We start from the raw sequence: 19,918 nt of genomic DNA, 5'->3' as shown, positions 1-19,918 counted from the left end.
GTTGGTGGTGGACTGGTGGGAAGGGTTATGTATCCTCCCAACCTAGTTTTTTTTATTTTCATATTTTTTTAATTTTGTATAAAAAATATGAAAATGTCCCTGAAACGCCGATTGGTGGAGAAGGGAGGGTAGGGATGGTTGGTGGTGGGAAGGGTTCTGTATCCTCCCCAACCTAGTTTTTTTTTTTTTTTTTCAATTTTTTTTTAATTTTGTATCAAAAATATGAAAATGCCTTGAAAGATGGTCATATGTGAGTCACATAATCAGTTTTTACAGGTGCTTCTACAAACTTAACGAAAAACTCTTGATTGAAACACATATTTAATTATAGTCTTTAATTGAACCAAATAAAAAATTGAAAATAGAAGTGTAATTGAAATCTTTTGCTAAAATATTCTCGTCTGACAATAAGCCAAAAAGCATTCATAAATTAACTTTAACGTCTGCTACAGTCCCTCACATTACAACTATAAGCCTGGACATTGTCGGATACAAACGAAACTACAATTCAAAATTTTCAAAGGAATCACCCTCATTCCAAAAATTATGACAAGGGCAAACAAACCCAAATATTATGGTTTGTTCAGTGTTCGGATTTTTGTTTTAATACGAAACTTGGGAGTAGCAGAGGTACCTTCTGATGGCTCAGGCCTCGCATCAACCCCTGTGATCACTAATTTGTTGGATCCACTGGGCTCAATTGGTTTCAGTTGCAATGTTGCTGACTTTATTCCAAGTACCTCTTTCTTACTGGGTAAGTCCACAGTAGACACTTTGGCGATCTGGTTCAACAACTTCACCCTCTCCTTCTCCTTCTGCTTTTTCTCCTTTTTTAATCGCTTCCGCTCCAAATATTCGGGGCCATCACGATGCCCCTTATCCCGCTTCCGCTTCTTCTCCTTGTCTTTCTTTTTCTCCTTTTCTTTCCCACGAGGAGGAGGGTCCACCATGCCAAATGAACCACCATTAAGATCATTCCTCCCAACCGAAAGGGTTTGAAGACTTGCAAACTTTTGTGCATCGGTATCTACAAGGTTATCTTGGAAGAAGCTGGATAATGGATCTTCAGGCTGAGGCTGTGCTGAAATTTTGCTTGAATCAGCAGTGCACTGCAATTCCTTTCCTATATCATCACCTTCACTTGCAAGTCTTGCACTACCAATGCTGGCAGTCATCCGGGATCCAAGATCATGAAAGGAGCTAACTTCCTCAAGATTTTGATTGCTAAGACTCGCAGCCTCTGGAAAATTTCTGTGAGGTGCATCCACAGAAACTGAACTGCTAGCCCCATGATCAGTTTCAAGATGCCCACCTTGAGACCTCTCAACAGTTTGGTTATCACCTTCTTCTGCTCTACTGGTAGTAGCAGATTTCTTTACTCGAATCTTAACAACTGGCATCTTCCGTCTATGGCTGTTGGAAATGGTATCTACTTCCTTGGAAGGTTCGGGACCCGCCAAACCATCCTTGGAAGGTTCGGGAGCCGCCAAGCCATCCTTGGAAGGTTCGGGAGCCGCCAAACCATCCTTGGAAGGTTCGGGAGCTGCCAAGCCATCCTTGGAAGGTTCGGGAACAGCCAAACCATCACCGGAAGGTTCTGGACCACCCAAACCACCACCGGAAGGTTCTGGACCACCCAAGCCACCACCGGAAGGTTCTGGAGCACCTAAACCATCGTTGGAAGTTTCTGGTGCACCTAAATCATCCTTGAAAGTTTCTGGGAAGGCCAACCCATCCCTAGAAGCTTCTGGAGCTGGAACAGACAACCCATCCATGGAAGCTTCTGGAGCACTCAAACCATCTCTGGAAGTTTGGGGAACAGCCAAACCATCATGTGAACGGTTTGGGGCATAACAAGTTGGTTCAACAAATTTACTTTCTGCAATCAAAGCAGCAAAGATGTTCTTCTGTTCAAGGAAGCCTTCTGCATCACCCAGATGCAATGGCCTATGATCCCTTGGCACTCCATACAGTGTCGGGGGCCTGAAAGAGGAACTCAGTTCAGTTGATAATTAAAAAAATTAGTTTTCAAGGAAGAACAAATGCTTTTATCTTGATTAGTTAGTTCTCTTATACAGCAAAAGAGAAACGAAATCATGTTTTTCATCTTGAAAAGCCATCGGAAAGAGGTGTTCCCACCTTCCTGCAAGGATTTGTAGGATGCAGAATAAGTGGTGACGAAGGATGATATTATTAAATCCCATCTGGCCTTCAAGTAGGCGAAGCAAAGCCACAAGAGTTTGGCTCCTAATGTCATCATTAAAATCAGATCCATCTCTTGTCTGGCATAACCTCATAGCATGCACAGCCAACTTCACCTGCCCTGCAATCAAAGAACATATACAATAATGAAGATTAGACACCTGAAGTGAAACAAAGAGAAATTTCAAACATTCAGGAGAAAAACAGCCTGGAAAGATCAACAGTGCCATGGAGTTGATAAGAACCTCTGAACGATGGCTCTTCATCTAAATACTTGATAAACAGTGCCAAAGCTGCATCAACGCCTTTGCAGTGGAATTCAAGATCAAGGAGTGCTCGGCTTGCCTCAACCCGAACTTGCCATATTGCCTTGATATCCCGGAAGGGTTTTACAAGTTCAAACACACGATCCTGCAGCGAGTCCCAATCACTACGTCAACATCCCAAACACTACATATGAATTCAAGAAATTTGAAAAGCAACCTGAAGAGGTGAGAAATTACTCACAAGTGGAACAAATCCCAAAAGTTTTAAGGCAATTTGTGTCAGGGACCTAATGCAGCTGACTGACAAGATACCATTGTAGCTAGGCATCAACCTGGTACATGCCATTTCCAAAGACAAACTGAATTATGGTTATTACTCAATATAATCCATTGTATTCAGTAGGAAATGAGTTAGCACACCTGTCAAATTGCAGAAGCCGATCAATGCGCTTCAGAAGAGAGGATAAAAGAAGAATACTCTGCCATGGAGTAAAGAAAACACCAGAGCATAGTAAGCCCTTCAAGCAGAATATATGGCAGAGAATAAAAATGTGATGCAGCAAGCAAAAGGGCATAAATTTTTTACTTGTAAATTTTTATTTTAAAATTTAGGGACCAGTACATGCAGGGCCCATGTGAGACATTGGATGATGTGTTATATTGTTTCATAGGTTATGCCCTAAAGAGTCCAGGATAAAATCATTGTCCATATAAAGCAATTTCAGTATGGATCTCCAATATGGATTTACATCTAGACAGAAGTGCATATTTATGTTATCTAGTCCTACATATACTTGTAAGGTAAACCAACACAGTGTTCATATAAGGCACTCATTGGCTATAATGTCAATGAAAGATAACAATGACATACAAGGTATGGCAGCCTCAACAGAATAAATGAGTACTACTATTATTATTACATGGAACAAACCTGTTGCCCAAATTCAAGTTCTCCAACGGACTGAATTAATGCAGCAAGCCAGAACACATCAGAGTAATGGTTCCCATTGTTGTCATTGTACTGTCAGACAATTGAAGACAAAACAAAAAAGAGTTAAAACAGGCTGAACCTTTAAAATTGTAGTTAGCAGAGGGCTACCTAGTATATAGAAGCCAGATTGTTACCATCACACAACAGTCATGCATAGCACAGAAGCTAGACAATGAATTATTTCACACAATTTTCTTTCTTGTGCTCCAAGTTTAGAAGGCCCTAACTGTAAGACCAAAGTATATTTTTAATTCTTATGATGTGCTCTTTAAGAAGACTTTTTTTCCCCTTGCAATGCAAAACACCAAAATCTTATACATCCAATATGGATCTTCAATAGCCCCTTGCCAACCCAAGCACATTGGAGATATGGATTTCTAATGTAATGTATTTATTTGTACATAAAAGGGTCCTCTAAGGTGATTCCAAGACAAATAAAAAACTCTGATGAGATGAAATTGTTCCAAGCGTATCAGGGGCTCGGTTTTAGGGGTGTGTGTGTGAGAGTGAGTGAGAGAGAGAGAGAGAGAGAGAACCACTATGATCTCCAGTATTCATTTCATACTGAAATTTTCTAGTCCTCGCCATGGATATAGGTTAGAAGGCTGAACAAGTAAGCTGTCTTGTTTGATTATTTGGTTCTATTCACATTATTCTATCCAATTCAACTCTGATTTTGGATTAGACGTGTTAAGAGTATAAAACAATTGTTGTCCCATATCAGAGCAGCTTAAGATTTTAGGGATAGTGGTAAACCAACAATTATCATGATATCAGAGCAGGGCACCTGGAGTCTGAACCCCTACAAATGCCTCCTCTCAGCCAACAAACTTTATCAAGACACAACAACAAAAATGACCTTTTCTGATCATATAGGCTAACCGAAAAAGACTGTTCCTGTTGTTCTTGTTGAAAACATAAATTTTTCTGTTAATGCTATATGAGCAATGGCCAAGACAATAATTACCTTCAAAAGTTGTAAGACAAACTCAACAGCCTCTCTTGGGCTTTTCTTGTCTGCAGCTCTGACCATAGCTATAGCATGTGGAATGGCCTGCAAATTTTTATTTAAAAAAAAAAAAACCTATTTTATCTAGATCAGGAGCAACTTAACAGAACAAATACTCTTCTAGAGGGTCCTTGACAGGTGACATACATTACTATAAAGTAGTATAAACATCATGTATATGTCCTAGGTAGAACTGTCAGATACACTAACATGCACACAGTCGTGGTATGTTTATGCCAGTTCAAAACAACTGAGGACCGCAAAACCAAAATGAAATTGTGTACTGCAGGTGAGTGTCAAAATAGAAAGTGATGCATCTTTGCAGATTTATCATAAAGTCACATGTGATATTAAGCACGAGTTATATGAACAAACCATGACACATCACAAACAACTTATTACATATCCTACCTCGTTGCATTACCTCAAGAACAAAGTATTCAGGAATATCATGAAAGTCATTTGGCCTGGCAACATTAACAAGAAACAAAATTTTGTTAATAGGTATTATGGAAGTAAGCTCTCCACAATTTGCAGTTCAAACTATACAAGTATAAAGAACGTACTTCGGGAGTCCAATGTTTGCATCAAACCTTCGACTTTTATAAAATTTCACCAAATGGAGTAGACCAGCCCAATCAGTATCCTGCAAGACAATAACATAATATTGCACATGTCAATATCAAAACTTGATGTGTACCGTACAGAAATAAACAATAAAAAAGGGATTCCAATCCGACTGTACAAACTAGAATTAAAGTTACGAAACAAAAAAGTCACTGACTCGACAACTCAATTTCAAATATACAAGAAGCATAATTTAACTGCAGTGGGGTGGGATACTGATGAACCACACAAATACCTTTCGATAAGATACTCTTTCATATTCGTTGTTAAGGAAAGCTGATTAATATAAAGAATGCAATTTTCCAATTATAGGTAACAGGAGAATTAGAAGTTAAATCAGAATCTATCAAGCTATGAGTCTAATGCAAAAAGCATTAGCCCATTTCTAGATTACTAAGTTCTGATATTTCTCACCAAAAAGCATCGGATAACAATTCTCTGTTACAAACTAAAATATAATAAATAAACTAGCATAATAATCATAAATATATTAGTAATCCTGAATAAATACTCAAACATCAATGATGAAATTTAATTCAATAACAAATTTAACAACACCGCACGCAGAACGCCAGATACAAATAACTCAATGGTACAGAATTAGATATTTACATGAAATTATTTTCAGTTTTTAACGATCAAGATCACAACTCAAGTAAACCAGGGATTCCAAGCATAATAGATAACACTATAATGTATAAGAGTAAGGAATAATGATAACATTACCTCAGATGCTGTACTAGCCAATGCAAATGCTGCTTCAATTCGTACTCTCCAGAAGGCCTTGAAACCAAAGAACAAAACTTCAGAAAATTACACTCCTGGTGATAAATGATTCCACATTAAGACTCTGATAGTGACTAAAACCTTAGAGTCAACGAGGAAATTATTCAGAGCATTAACAACAGAAAATGGAAGCTGTGGTAGCGACTCCAGTGTTGCAATTGCTTGTGCCTGAGCAACAACATCTTTGTCCTTCTCCAACTGATTAATCTGTTATGGCATACCAACAGTAAACAAGTCAAGGACCAATATAAATGCTCCACAGTTGATAACCCGCATATAAATAACTACATATAAGCACATAGAATGACAATAATCTCATTCTTACCCACATCTGTACGGGTTGATTAAAATGAATTTCAGCAAGATATTCCATTTCCGGGTCAGCCCTCATCCACAACAACGGTGATTCCATACTGCCAAAAGAAACTTTCAGCACGCTGGAAATGTTAACTAGATCTTCATCCGATAAGATCTGTCAAAAACCCATTTATTCATTTTTTTGGTTATATTGTAAGGGATCGAACTTTTGACCTATTCTAATCCTAACTCATTTCCCCACCCTCAGCACTTGGCTAACCACTAGCCCCAAAGGCTTCAAAAACCCATTTAGTTAAAATAATACCTGGAACGCAGATCTACAGCCGGAGCAGCATCCCCATTATCATCAGCTCCATCAGGTTTTGAACCCTTTTTAGGCTTCTGAAATCGTCTAGCAGCAAGCTTCGAATGGCATTGTATTTCCAGCAGCTGCCATGTCTCTCCAGCCATTGGCAGAACTGGATGGTCAAACGTACCATCAAGTTCATGAACCCTGATGCTCATCATTCCAGGCCATCCATTGTCACTGTCTCGCTTTTCAGATTCTGGGTTAGCATTAACAACTGAACCACTTGAATCTGACAAGTCTGTGCATCCACGTAAAACCGCTAATTCAACCATATTCTTCCGTTTGTTATAGGAGAAGCCCATCCTTTCAATTTTAATGCCAGTTAAAGAACAGCATATAAGTAAGTGAAATCGGTAAAAGAGATCCAGGCATGAACAAAAAAAGCAACACATAGCCCATGCATGATACCTCAGCACTGGACAACCACACAATTCCACCCAGCGAGGAAAAAATTCTTTAAGAAATGGACGCTCAAGATTACCAACCTTATTTGCAAAATGCCTAAACTGCACATCACAAGTTACAGTACAAGAATATAGAAGAATTAATGAATTCATACATGACTAAAATAGCCTTCTTAAAGAAACCAAAACCATTAAAGCTAATATTGTTAGTCCAACAATATGCCAAAATAGGATGTTGTTACCTCCTTGGTACTAAGGGATCTCAAAGAACGGGTCTTATCTTGAGCCCTCAAAACTATTGTCTGCAAAATCTTTACATTGGAGAAGAAAAAAACCAGAAACCGTATGTTGTCAGAAGAAAAAAATAATTAACCACCACCATCCACAATTCACATTAACTATGCACCTCCAGATATTGCTTACACAACAAACACAATTAGGTGACATTAAATGTAAATGAGTATAGTGGTATATATATTCCCCCCTCTCCCCTGGTCTACTACATATTAAATTATAATATTCCATAATGCTAGGGCTCAAAAAATGAGAAAGAAAGCATGAAACAGAAGAAAACAATAAAATCAAGGAACTAACTTGAATCAACCTAAATTTCTCACTCATCACAACGGATCATAATGGAGCAACAAGTTCCTAGGATTCTTACTTTACGGAAAGACTCGGGTCCCATCTGCTTTTCCAACATTTGAAGGATTGCCACCTTTTTAAAAGGTTCAGAGGGTCAATTGGTGAAGATGGGAAAAAAAAATAGAACATACTAACATTCCATGGTAATAAACAATGAATACATATTCAACGTGAACTCACGGATTTCCATGATCGAACTTTGCTGTATATTCCAATGCATTGAGTTCCATACAAATCTTTACAAGAAGCAGAAGAGCTTAAAGCAGTTGCACCACTATCATCTGCCTTGCAAACAGCACAATTTGCCTGCACTTCCAGAAACAAAATATTGTCAACATGAATTGAATAATAAGAAAATGAAACTCATTTTATAATTTAAACTTTTTTTCTTCCAATGGAAGACAAAGACAGAACAAAAAGAGGAAGTATGAAAGTGCTAGATCAGTAATAAAAAAAAAAAGATAAATACTTTTTAGGAGACGAGAAATTATTGAAAAAGCAAAACTTTACAAGCCAAAAGGATGACTGTACAAGAGTATCCATCCTCACAAAATATAAGATGTATTCACATGGCACCATATATTAAGTATGTGGTACATAGATGTCCTCATGAGAAAGAAAGCAAACCTTGTATCTCCGATAGCGGGCTTCATTAATTCCTAAATATTTCTTGATAAACAAATCTGTCAAAAAACCGGCAAGACCATCCAGCAGCCACTCTGGCAATACGAGTTAAGAAACCATATCAGAGCCAATGGATTTTCTCCAAAATTTAACAAAAGATATGAGTACCAATTATACTCAGCAGTAAAACCACCTCTAATAGCTTACCATCGTTGGGTGCCTCAGGAGTGATATAAACACCAAACCATTGTCTTGCAAGGGCAAATGCAAGTTTAATCCTCGTGTCAATGGTCTGTGGTGAAAAGTTATATACCCATCAGCTTAGTAGGAAGCATGAGATGAGAAATACAGTTTCCACATAATGATCAGAATGAAGGTTGCAAAGGAAAGTAATATAAGACTTATTTAATTGTTAAGTGACAAATACAAAAGGCATGCACTAGTTTACTGTTCATGTCAAAACTACAAATGGCAGAAGCTTAACCTTTAAAATCACTAATATACTTATAAACCCATTGGCATAATACAGAACAAAGGAAGCATGAGATGGGAGGTGCAGTTTCCACGTAATAATCATAAAGGAAGGTGGCAAATGAAAGTAACAGAAATGAACTCATAAAAATATGTGGAATGCCCAAACCTGATCAATAATCTTCTCATCAAATAAAACTTGAGAACTGAAAATGCTCATGGAGGCCCCCGAACTTATTGAGGATACTGCCATCTCAGGCTCTATAAATACTTGCTTGTACGACCCAAAAGGAAAATTTACGGAAAGATAATCCTTATAACAGCTGTGGAAAGTCAAAACATAATATGAAGGGAAGTAAAACAGAAAGAAACGCATCACGAAACCAAATAAAGGCATATGACTAGGAAAACAAACCTAAATGCACCATGAAAAAATTCTACAGTATTCCGAAGCCTTGACATATTAGCTGGCAAACACATGTGAGATATTAGACCAAATTGGTGGTCAGGAAGGATTTCAAAAGGTGCAACCACCAAAGATATCCACCGAGCGCTAACTGGAACATCTAATCTATAGACATATGTTTTGCGAGGAGGATCATCCTTGCTCAAAACCTGCAAAGAAGTCGTTATACATAGACAACATCAACAAATGTTAAACACCAATCTGATACTAATTAAAATGGTCATTGACTGAGGAAATACATAATAATAAAATGGTACTCCTGGGAAAAGGAACATTTGGTCAATCAAGGTATTCATGTAATGATAAACTGTACCATGAATGTTAGTGAGTTAATTGCATTTCAAGATAAGAATGACAACCCTAGTGTCAAGAATCAACATTATAAATGCACAAGTGTTGCAAGCTCTATCTCACTTAACTACCTCTATGCTGCCTTTTTTTCAGAGATGCATTGTTCCTAGTATTCAGGAACCAGAATGTACACATACTTTATTTTTTTTTCAACTTTTATTTTTTTTTCAACAAACTGCAAGCTGCGTTCTCTAGTATGCTGAGGCTACATCAGCCAAGAAACATGGCCCATTTGTAATGGTTGTACTTAAATGAGGAGTTGCAATAACAGATAAAATAATATCCACAAGATTGACTAGCAATGTTGTTTGTCCACTAAAAAGCAAGATTAACTTTCCACATAAAAGTATATTGCCCTTGAATGGTGTTTCACCAACCACCCAAGTTAAATTTCCACTCAACAGAGCGTCGATCCAGTAGATGCCTGCGGTGAGCGTGGATCGAACACGCGACCTCAGATCTTCAGTCTGACGCTCTCCCAACTGAGCTATCCCCGCAAATATTGCACCAACCAGGAATCGAACCCCGGTTTATATTGTGGCAAGGCATTAACTATACGAAGTGGATTACTCTATTTCTGGATTACTCTATTTCTTTCCCTTACATATTTTATGAAATATTATCTCTCTATTTCTGGATTACTCTATTTCTTTCCCTTATCATTTTTCCTTTACATATTTTATGAAAAATTATCTCTTTATCAGAATCTTTTTCTATTGTCTCCTAACCAATGCTTTGAAGGGGTAGTCAATGAGAAAATTATTAGAATGCACATGAATTGGAAATAATGGAATACCCATTTAGTTGGCTCCAACCTAAGTACCAAACAAAGAACACAACATGCCTATTTCCATCTTTCAGATTTTATTCGGATACTACTTCCTTTCTTTTTCCATTTTGCACACTGGTCATTGGATTCATCACAAAAATATGCATTTGTTTCAGGGAAAACACATATTATGCTGCACTTAAACATGAAAAGTCATGCGTTCTATCGTTCATCTCACCTGGTATAGCAAGCTTCCCGTGCTAACAGCCACAAGATTGTGTGCAACAGTGAACTCCAGATCATAGCTGAACATGTAACATTATAACAATGATGAATATATCAAGGATTGTGAATATGCAAAATTACCATAAAAAGAGTGCAATTAGACAATTAGTACCAGCAACTCTGTGAACTGTCATCCATACAAGGGAACCAACACCGTGCACGTCTTATCTGGTTATCAGTATGTAGCACATTATTATGAAAGTAAATCCCTGTCTCTGCTTTCTCTACCCAATAATCAATCCGAACCAACCTCACATTCTGCACCAACATCAACCTACATGAGAAACCACAGAAAAGATAAACCCAATCACAACAACACACCATGCTAATCGAACCTTCCAGAAAATGTCCAGTTCCTGTACTGGTCATTCCCTGACAATTAGTGGGATAAAATCACCATTGGCCTTCTATGAAGCTATGAACCCTCATTGTGAAAATTCTAAACAATAACCATATGTACACCAACATAAATGATTATGTAAATCCATCCATGCATGCAGTGTACCCTAACAGCAAAATTCAAACGTAATGCCACCATAACCATTTACATCAAGCCAAATTATTCAAAACCCCATCACTAATTTCAACTCACAAACCACAACTACAAAAATAAACCATAACCTGCTTGGCTTCTCCAGAGGAATGTTGCACCTCATTCTCCAAAACCAGTTGCTCCTGCAGTTCACCTCCGGCCTTGAAAGCCTTACAGCAATTGATCAGTAAATTCGGGACCAATTCTCTCTCGAGAGCCGATATATAAGTCGAACCAGCCGCATCGGCTGCAGAGCTCGGCGACGTCACCCAGCTCCACCTCTTCTCACTCCCCGCATCTTTATGATTACTATGCGGGTAGTATTCAAACTCGGTTGGCTCACCGTCGACTGAAACACTCTCAATTCCCAAATTCTCTGCGTGTAACCCTAGAATCCCTATTTCTGGGACCGAAATCTTCAACTCAGTGTGCCTAAAACCCACAAAAAAAATTAAACAACAATTAAACTAAATTAAACCAACCAGCCAATATTATAACAATTGGTGCCTCAAGCTGCTTAGCTAAATTTCAGCTATTTCCCAAACAAAACCCAATTGATTTTTTTCATAAATCTCTAACCCAATTTGGAATTAGCTCAACACAGCTAAAAGTAATACCAGGAAACCAGTGAATAGGTACAGTGTGTGTGTGTTAGCAAGGGCTGAGACGAACCCAAAGATGCGACGCTTATCGATGTCGATGGAGAGGCAGAGCTTCTGATGACGGACGACGGGCCCAGAGTTTTCGGGCTTGGTGTCCTCGTTCTTGGGCTTGCGAGGCTTCGCCATGGTTGTTGTACGGAGCCTAACGAGAGAGATCGAGGAGCGACCGTGCGAGCTCACTGGCTGTTTATCTGTATTCTTTTTGCTAGAGAAAACGAAACGACGGTTGTACTTATAGACGCACTCACGAGTCACGGGCTCTCTCTCTCTCTGATTTAGGCTTTGGGGTCACTCTCAAAGTCTCACCCCTTCGGTGACGACCCTAGCGCTTTCCATCTCATCTTGACTGTACACTTGTTGGTAGCACTAATCTAACGGGGGAAATAAAATCTTTGTTGAAAGTGTGAATTGGATCATTTGAATTGCAGCCTTGCAGGGCCGTGGGACGACAAAACTACTTTCAGTACAGTTTGCATTGCGTCACATACTCACATGTGATTGATCATTTTAAAAAGTAAAACAAAACAAAAGCGAATTTTTAAATATTTGGGGGTTCACGGTTCACCGAAAGTTCCTTGCTAACTCTCTAATTGTCACGTGGGATCTATAAATTAGGAAATTATGAAGTATAAATATATTTTTTCATATTAAATGGAATCATATCATGGATTTATCATAATCCTAAATTATTACCTCATTTACTTTTACTATATAAATTAAACCCAAAAACACATAAGTTGATCCCAAAATTATACATACAATGTATTTATATATGACTATACATACAATCTAATATTTGTTTATTTAAAAGGGTACCACCTATGGGGTTGGATTTTAAGGTTCATACTTGAAGTTTGGACCATAAATATGGTTGGTGAATACTATTTCATGTCACTAATTAGATGCATAAAATCACATTCACAAGGTAACTAGATGTTTATTCAATTTGGATTACATCCATAGAGGATAGTTTTATACTCTTTATTATAATGAAAATGAGATATTACAATACACAATTGCTGAATTGCTTACCTAAAAGCCAAAGAATGAAAACTTAGATATATCCTTTGTGAAGTGGGGCAGTCCCTCTTATACAAAGAAGATGAGACTATGTTCTATTTGTCAATTTTTACAGAAATGAGAGTCTCCTTTGTATAAGGAATGATTATCATTCCTCCCATTTTCATTTGGACAGTACTTGGGTTATTCCTGGGGATACCCCAAGGTCATCTCATTCTCTAAAATCGTAATTTCGATAATACCGGTATATGATTGGAATCATTTACTTTTTAGATCACTTAAGATCATTTTTTTTTAGATCAACTCGATCAAAAATTGTTTGATTATATAACTGTTGTCGATTAAATAGAAAAAATCAACGGTTTAGTCAAAAAATTATTGTAAAATCATAAACCATCGATTTTTTTTACTTAATTGACAACAATTATATAAGCAAATAATTTTCAATTGATTTAATTTTTTGCAGAGATAATTTTTAATAAGTGATCTAAAAAGTGAATGATTTCGATCATGTTTCGACATTATCAAAATTGCGATTTTTGAAAAATGAGGTAACCCATATACCGTCCTTTTCATTCATGGTTAATAAACATATTTTTATGTTAAAAATAAGTATGTAGGTGGCACATGACCCCTTTAAGGGGTTTTTTGGTATTTCAGTGTCTAATTTGAAGTGTATTTGAAAGAGTTTTATTGTATTGAATTTAATCCAAATCCAAATAACTCATTTACCAACTAATTATTGATTAAATGATATTTTTGTCCAATTTATTTGAATCCCCTTTTATTGGATTAAAAAGAAAAAAGCCACCGGGCTCATTCGTGAATTGCTTTGTCGACGGCCTTTTGGGAAAATTCAAGTGCATAAAGTATTGGCATAACCTAACAAAAAACCTCAGATCTCTCTCGCTCTTTATCTGAGCAGTAGAGCCCAAGTGAACCTCCAAGAAACCGAACCCGCGCAGACCAACGTACAAATACAAATACAGAAAAACAAAATAATTTGAACAGCCAAACCAATTTTGCAAGAATTGATTCCTAGACCATGAGCATCGAGCCTTTCAACAAGTACTCGTTCTTGTTCAATTTTAAGGGTTTCTTGTATTCAGTATATCAGTTTGCCTTCAAATTCAATACGGAACTTGATTAATTTTGTTTTCTGTTTCTGTTTTTCGTGTTCAGGTTGGTGAAGCTTGCGGCGAGGGCGTTCTACGACGACATAACCACCAAAGGAGATAATCAGCCGAAGACCGGTCGTAGCGACAATCGGGGAATCGCCGTGGTGGTGCTCGACGCGCTCTCGAGGTTTGAGAAGCTAATTTTGTTGTTTTTGGAATAATGGAAACCTGTTTTGTGTTTTCGGAAAGCGTTTTTAGTTTGAAATTTGGATTAATCAAGAAAAACACAGTTGTAAAAACGTAGAATGAGAAAGTAGTTTTAACTTTTATTGTTGAACGAATTAGTGGAGTTGTGAGCAACTATTTTGGTTGAATTTGTTTGTCCAACCATTTAATTTAATTTGATTACTTGTTGATGCCAAAGACTATGTATGTATGTATGTATGTATGTATGCATAGACGTTGCTGTGAGTGTTGTTACGATGTCTTTCATCAAAGATGCTGAGTGGGTACGTGTGTGTGTGGTTGAGGTTGAAGGGGTGCAATCTCTTTTAGTTCATCACTTGCTTCTTCTTGTAAGTAATATCTGGATATTTTGATGCCAGACGACAATGGGTGAGAGAAGAAGATTTGGCGAAGGACTTGAAACTGCACTCGAAGCAACTTCGTCGGACTTTGCGGTTTTTTGAGGAGGAAAAACTGGTCACCCGAGATCATAGGAGAGAGGTCATTTTGTTGATCTTAGTTTATTGTGTTTTAAATAAAGTCTTGTAATTTGTATGGAGCAAATCTTGCTTCTTTGTCGTTGATTCTAGATATGCATCAACAAGCTTCCGTAATTGGATAAAAACCCTTTATTTATTTCTAATCCCTATATCATTGATTTTTTTGCAGACAGCTAAGGGTGCGAAGATATTTAGTGCTGCTGTTGCTGCCACAGCCGATGGCCAACAGCATACAAAAGAAGGGGAAGAGAAAATTAAGCTGCACACTCACTCTTACTGCTGTCTGGACTATGCACAGGTTGCTTTATATATTTGTATATATATTTATACTTTAACTACCCCACAGGAAAAAAAAAAAATTTAGCTCGATAACTAGATAATGAGTGAATTGATGTGGTTGGGTAGGCAAAATGAACCTCTTATTTTTTTGTTTGTTTAAGAAAGGCTAAATGACCCCTTTGTTTTTTACTTGTTTAACTTAATTATTCAATCTATCAGATGTTGATCAAATATTGGCTTCTATATTTTGGAAAAGGCCTAAAACAAGAATGTGTTTCAGATATACGATGTGGTAAGGTACAGACTGCACCGTATGAAGAAAAAACTGAAAGATGAATTGGAGGACAAGAACACAGTTCAGGAATATGTATGCCCTAACTGTGGGAAAAGGTTTCAACTGTTTCTTTTCTTTCCTCTGTGTGTTTCTGTGTGTTCCTCCTTTTGATACTTGAATTATGCATGCAAGCACAAATCATTAGATACAATGCTTTGGATGCACTGCAACTGGTTTCCCCGGAGGATTATTCCTTCCACTGTGAAAGTTGTAATGGGGAACTTGTGGCTGAGAGTGACAAGCTAGCTTCTCAAGAAGTAGGAGATGGAGACGACAATGCAAGGAGGCGACGGCGTGAAAAATTAAAAGACATGCTTCAAAAGATGGAGGTTTGTTTGGTTTTCCTTTTTCTTTTGTTCCTGTTTTCTTATAATAACTATGTTATAAGTTTGCAGTTTCATTTCATTTTCTTGATTGTGATATGTGAATGTGCTATGACATACATTTGACAATATGAAAATGCAAGGGAGCATTTAATTGGGTTTAACAATCTGAATGTTTTGTGGCCAAATACAGAATGATTTGGGGTGGTTGAAGTTCATGAAATTAATTTCTTGGGAGTTTTTCAGGGTTTTGTCCATAGTGGTTTATGCTCACGATAGCGCTTCTAAAGCATTCCTCCTCCAACCTCTTATTACCATTTCTTGACATAAGTAGGGTGTCATTCATAGCACTTGTAAGCTCGATGATGATTAAGCTGGTCTTCATCTTGGCAATGATGATTATTGCTAATTCTTTACTGTTATGTTAGCATTACCAGAGTTGTTTGTGTTTGTTGCTGCTGCTGCTGTCATTCAACTTGATGTCTCATGTAAATTGTTGCTAGTTAACGCAATTCTTGTATATTCTACTTCTGTCATACTTTCATGAGTTAATAAAATTAAATGAATGCAGGTACAACTGAAGCCTTTAATGGAACAACTTAATAGAGTTAAAGACTTACCTGCTCCTGAATTTGGAAGTCTCCAAGCTTGGGAAGCACGAGCAAGTGCTGCTGCACGTGCAGAGAATGGTGAATCTAGTGGCATGGATCCCTCCAAATCTTCTCATGGGTATGGTGGAACACCAATGCCTTTTCTTGGAGATACAAAGGTAATTCTTGTCCCCCTCCCTCCAGATTTCCAGTTTTATCTATCATCCTTGAGGTGAATTGGGGATAATTTCTAACTATAGTTTTGGGCATTAGTGATTATATGGTGTTGGAGTCAACATGAATGAATTTGCAGCTTAGGTTTATGCGGTCTTAGTTTCATGGTTTGCCATACTACTTGTATGTTTAGTGAATATTTTCTTTACCTTTTCAAAAAGAAAAATGATGAGTGGTAAGGTGAGGACAGACATGATGAAAAATGGAGATATCAGGTAATACTACTTGTTGGGCTGATCACTACCTGGGAGTGCTAGTGAAGGTTGGTTAAGCTTAAATGCCTCTACATACAAGATGTTTTTGGTCTGATCATAGCCATGTACTGGAACTATCTTTAGTCAGCCAAAATGAGGTATATTGGGCCAGCTTTCTTTCTTTATAGTGTTGTACAAAGGTGGGGGTTGCACTGGTTAAGATGAGGGATAATTGCGGAGGTGGTCTGATACGTGCAAAATGCATTTATGCACGAGCGTTATATGATTTCTGTTGAAGGTGCAATGTGCTTGGAGCCGAAAAAGTTTATATGGGTAGAAGTGTTGAGTACAGACATGTTTAATGGGGAACGTTGTAACATTCCAATATATTGAAATTAGGGCATACTTCAGTTGGTTTGATCTGAGCAAATTTTTGTGTATCTGAAATGGATGCACATACTTGCACACACACAAATATGCCTTACAGGCTTTGCAATAATTTTTTATTTTTGTGCTACTCTATAAGTGAAAGCTAGGAAAAGGGAATTGAAATATAAGAAAGTTCTTTCATATGTCACTGTAGTCTATAGCTGATATTTTCATGGGGGTTTCTATTTGTTTTCATGCTATTATTAAGGATTCATCTTCACAAATAAATGTAATTGGGTGATTTTATACCCTTAAGTCAAACAGGCTGGGCTAGGCCCGCCCATAACATTGGGCTGGGTTAGGGCCGGCCCATCGAGCATGGGCCATTTTTACAAGCCTCCTATCATCTTTACATCCATAGTCCAAGAGGTGTATTATCAAGTATTGTTGGTTGTGCAGTTCCTTAGAATTGAATATTGGACATTTGAATAAAGTTGGATTGTTTTGATAAGCATATGTGTGAATGGATCTTGGCAGGTTGAAGTTGATTTTGGGGTTGATGGCAAAGGAAAGGATATCAAATCTGAAGCTGATACTACAAGTCTGAAAGTTTTGCCACCTTGGATGATCAAGCAAGGGATGAACCTTACAAAGGAACAACGTGGAGAGGTCAAGCAGGAGACAAAGATGGATGGCAGTTTGGCAGCTCCAGAGTTCTCAGATGACAAAAAGTTAAATACTGAAAATAATGAGAAGAATTTACAGGTTTGTGCAAAGATCTACTGTTTTGTTTCTTGCATCGAGATGTTACATCCCTTCCCCACCCCCTGCAAAAAAATGTCACTCAGGTTCTGCTTAAAATAAAAAGTAAAAATCTCAATTAAATGTTTCCTCAATATTGTATAGGATGAGTATTTGAAAGCTTATTACGCTGCTCTAATAAAAAGACAACAAGAAGAAGAAGCAAAGAAAGAACCAGAATCGTCACAGACTCACATCTCTGATGGTCCCTCTGGAATGTCCTCTAATCGTCAGGTTGGCATGAAGTCAAAACGTGATGGGGATGAAATAGATGATAATGTTGATTGGGAAGAGGCTCCAGTTGCAGGTAAATATCATTATTTGACAATCAGTGACTCAGTGTTCAATTGCAATTTGATCTTTGATTTGAATTGCCAACCTTCTTTAATTCAGTTAATGGATGAACAATGAAATGACACATCTTACCAAGTTTATTTACCATGTATACATATGTTCAAGATTTTGAGTTGCAGTTAATGTGTGGCACAATTTGATGACAATTCAAATTGTGACAGATTCTTTGTTGATGTGCTTGAATATTGCTATGCTGCACAACTTCTCTTATTGACATCCCTTTTGGGGATCCTTCCCATACTCAGTTGACATGTAGAGAGAGATATATATAAATATATATATATATATGAGTTAGCCTAAAACTGATATCTTGCTGGTAATTGGATTAATAGAATCAATGGAATTTTTCTTGTTATTTATATTAATCTTCGTGACTGTTCAATCTCAATTCATGATTATGATTTTTGTGGTATACTTGATTTGGTGTTCATTAACCTTGTGTTCTCCATACACACACCACCACAGGTAATGCAAATGAAAATTACAAGGTCGACTTGAATGTTGAAGCTGATGCTACAGCAGAGGATGAGGATGATGTAGACTGGGAGGAAGGTTAAAGAACAAATGACTTGAATGTCAAAGTTGATGCTATGGATGAGGATGAGCGTGATATGGCAAATGGTACAGCTTACTATGATCCGAAAGGTTCTGACTTCTGAGGAGTCAAAAGCAGTTCTTAGGTCCCACTGATTGTTGAAGTTTCTCTCATCTTCTTGTGTTTCAGCTGGCATACTATATGCCAGATCTTACTTCCAATTGATATGTGGAGTACTGCTGATTGTTTACTTAGCTTCATTTGCTACTCCTTGAGTCTTTCTGCTAGCAGATTTTTTAGTGTGGGAAATGCAACGGTATTACATAGTGGCATGATTCTTTGAAGGGCTTTGTTGGAAACACTAAATTTTGTGTTAGTTTGTTAGGAATGACTCCTTCTGTAACTTACTGAAGATATCATCAGAATTAGTATAATCTAGAGAAGATATGCGGACATTCCACGTATACATTGCCATCAAATCCTCATTTTCTTAAGTTGTAGATATTTTTGATACATTCTACAATGAGACTCACCCTTGCCCTTGAGTCTAATTAAGATGCACAATCTGCTAATTTTATTAATGAGATGCATACTTAATGAAATGAACGATCCAGATTTGAATGGCTGCAAATTACATGAAATTGTGATTCTCTTTAAAATATGAAGTGAGAGGTCAAGAATAATTTTGTAAAAGATTTGTGAAAATAAAATTACCATTAATTGTGTAAGAACTATTATATATTTCACACCTACGCACCTTTTGTCGTGTATTTGGTGGCGGGTGTCTTTTGTGGTTGAAAGGTAATCGTACATTAGTGAGTGGTTTGCCTTTAAATCTCTCAAGTTGGTAATCATCATTTTCCAATCTTTGAGATGGCCAACAACTCGTTTGAAACTTTGTCCTTTAAAGGGGTTGCCCAAAATAGTGTTAAAAGTTAAAATCGAAGGTCAAAATCAATGAATCATATGGCCAAAAAAAAATCAATGAATCATGATCATCCAAGAAAAGTAGCCAAAAAAATTGTGGACCACATCAGCGTTCCACGTGGCAAATAGTGGTCAGATTAGATATATAGTATGAATTAGAAAAGAAAGGTAAGGGCCTAAAGGGTATGTGCCATTGCTATCGATCTGCCCATCTCTACGGTGATGAGGTGGTCTAGGTCTACCCGACAAGAGGCTCTCATTTTGCAAAAGCCAATTCAAAGTCCACGCCCACTCCCGGAAGATATGCCTTTGGAGGTCGTGTTTGCACACAGAACCATAATGGATCTTTCTCTTTGTG

At 37.5% G+C, this 19,918-nt stretch overlaps 2 protein-coding genes and 1 non-coding gene across 5 annotated transcripts; 1 reads left to right on the top strand and 2 right to left on the bottom strand.

The window, feature by feature from the left end:
• Positions 1-405: 405 nt before the first annotated feature.
• Positions 406-11,953, bottom strand: TAF2 (TBP-associated factor 2). Of its 2 annotated transcripts, XM_086256388.1 has the most exons (25): positions 11,768-11,953; positions 11,185-11,527; positions 10,676-10,821; positions 10,517-10,583; positions 9,108-9,307; positions 8,862-9,015; positions 8,429-8,513; positions 8,225-8,316; positions 7,778-7,903; positions 7,617-7,670; positions 7,195-7,263; positions 6,957-7,054; positions 6,504-6,851; positions 6,207-6,294; positions 5,963-6,088; positions 5,822-5,878; positions 5,035-5,114; positions 4,893-4,935; positions 4,427-4,513; positions 3,400-3,489; positions 2,889-2,947; positions 2,710-2,800; positions 2,448-2,613; positions 2,140-2,323; positions 406-1,983 (listed from the first exon to the last, which is right to left on the bottom strand). In XM_086256388.1, the coding sequence occupies exons 1-25, from the start codon at positions 11,881-11,883 to the stop codon at positions 573-575; spliced, it is 4,380 nt and encodes a 1,459-aa protein (XP_086112514.1). In that variant the 5' UTR covers positions 11,884-11,953; the 3' UTR covers positions 406-572. The 2 variants fall into 2 exon arrangements, with proteins under 2 accessions (XP_086112514.1, XP_086112515.1); XM_086256389.1 differs by lacking the exon at positions 11,768-11,953 and having other exon boundaries at positions 10,676-10,837; positions 11,185-11,366.
• Positions 9,935-10,006, bottom strand: TRNAF-GAA (transfer RNA phenylalanine (anticodon GAA)). The gene has a single exon. It is a non-coding gene; the product is annotated as a tRNA-Phe (tRNA).
• Positions 11,954-13,613: 1,660 nt separating the features above from the next.
• On the top strand, positions 13,614-19,112 carry LOC147275164 (Transcription factor TFIIE, alpha subunit). 2 transcript variants are annotated; one of them, XM_086256737.1, is made up of 10 exons: positions 13,614-13,845; positions 13,960-14,082; positions 14,501-14,621; positions 14,790-14,918; positions 15,180-15,289; positions 15,379-15,562; positions 16,128-16,325; positions 17,481-17,708; positions 17,979-18,051; positions 18,564-19,112. In XM_086256737.1, exons 1-10 carry the CDS (start codon positions 13,823-13,825, stop codon positions 18,653-18,655), a joined length of 1,281 nt encoding a protein of 426 aa, XP_086112863.1. In that variant the 5' UTR covers positions 13,614-13,822; the 3' UTR covers positions 18,656-19,112. The 2 variants fall into 2 exon arrangements, with proteins under 2 accessions (XP_086112863.1, XP_086112862.1); XM_086256736.1 differs by having other exon boundaries at positions 13,617-13,845; positions 17,850-18,051.
• The last annotated feature ends 806 nt before the right edge of the window (positions 19,113-19,918 follow it).

This window comes from Dryas octopetala, chromosome 9 (genome assembly GCF_963921425.1).
Source record: "Dryas octopetala chromosome 9, drDryOcto1.1, whole genome shotgun sequence".
In the NCBI taxonomy this organism is placed as follows: Eukaryota; Viridiplantae; Streptophyta; class Magnoliopsida; order Rosales; family Rosaceae; genus Dryas; species Dryas octopetala.
This window is presented reverse-complemented; position numbering and strand designations above follow the sequence as displayed.

Excerpts from the sequence above, each read along its gene's own strand:
- LOC147275164 (XM_086256736.1), top strand. The coding sequence starts at position 13,823 with ATGAGCATCGAGCCTTTCAACAA. Across the intron at positions 13,846-13,959 it reads AGCATCGAGCCTTTCAACAA|GTTGGTGAAGCTTGCGGCGA; the intron begins GTACTCGTTCTT and ends TTTCGTGTTCAG. Across the intron at positions 15,563-16,127 it reads ACATGCTTCAAAAGATGGAG|GTACAACTGAAGCCTTTAAT; the intron begins GTTTGTTTGGTT and ends AAATGAATGCAG.
- TAF2 (XM_086256388.1), bottom strand. The coding sequence starts at position 11,883 with ATGGCGAAGCCTCGCAAGCCCAAGAACGAGGACACCAAGCCCGAAAAC. Across the intron at positions 9,308-10,516 it reads CGGGAAGCTTGCTATACCAG|GTTTTGAGCAAGGATGATCC; the intron begins GTGAGATGAACG and ends ACTTCTTTGCAG. Across the intron at positions 7,671-7,777 it reads AAGTTCGATCATGGAAATCC|GTGGCAATCCTTCAAATGTT; the intron begins GTGAGTTCACGT and ends CCTTTTAAAAAG.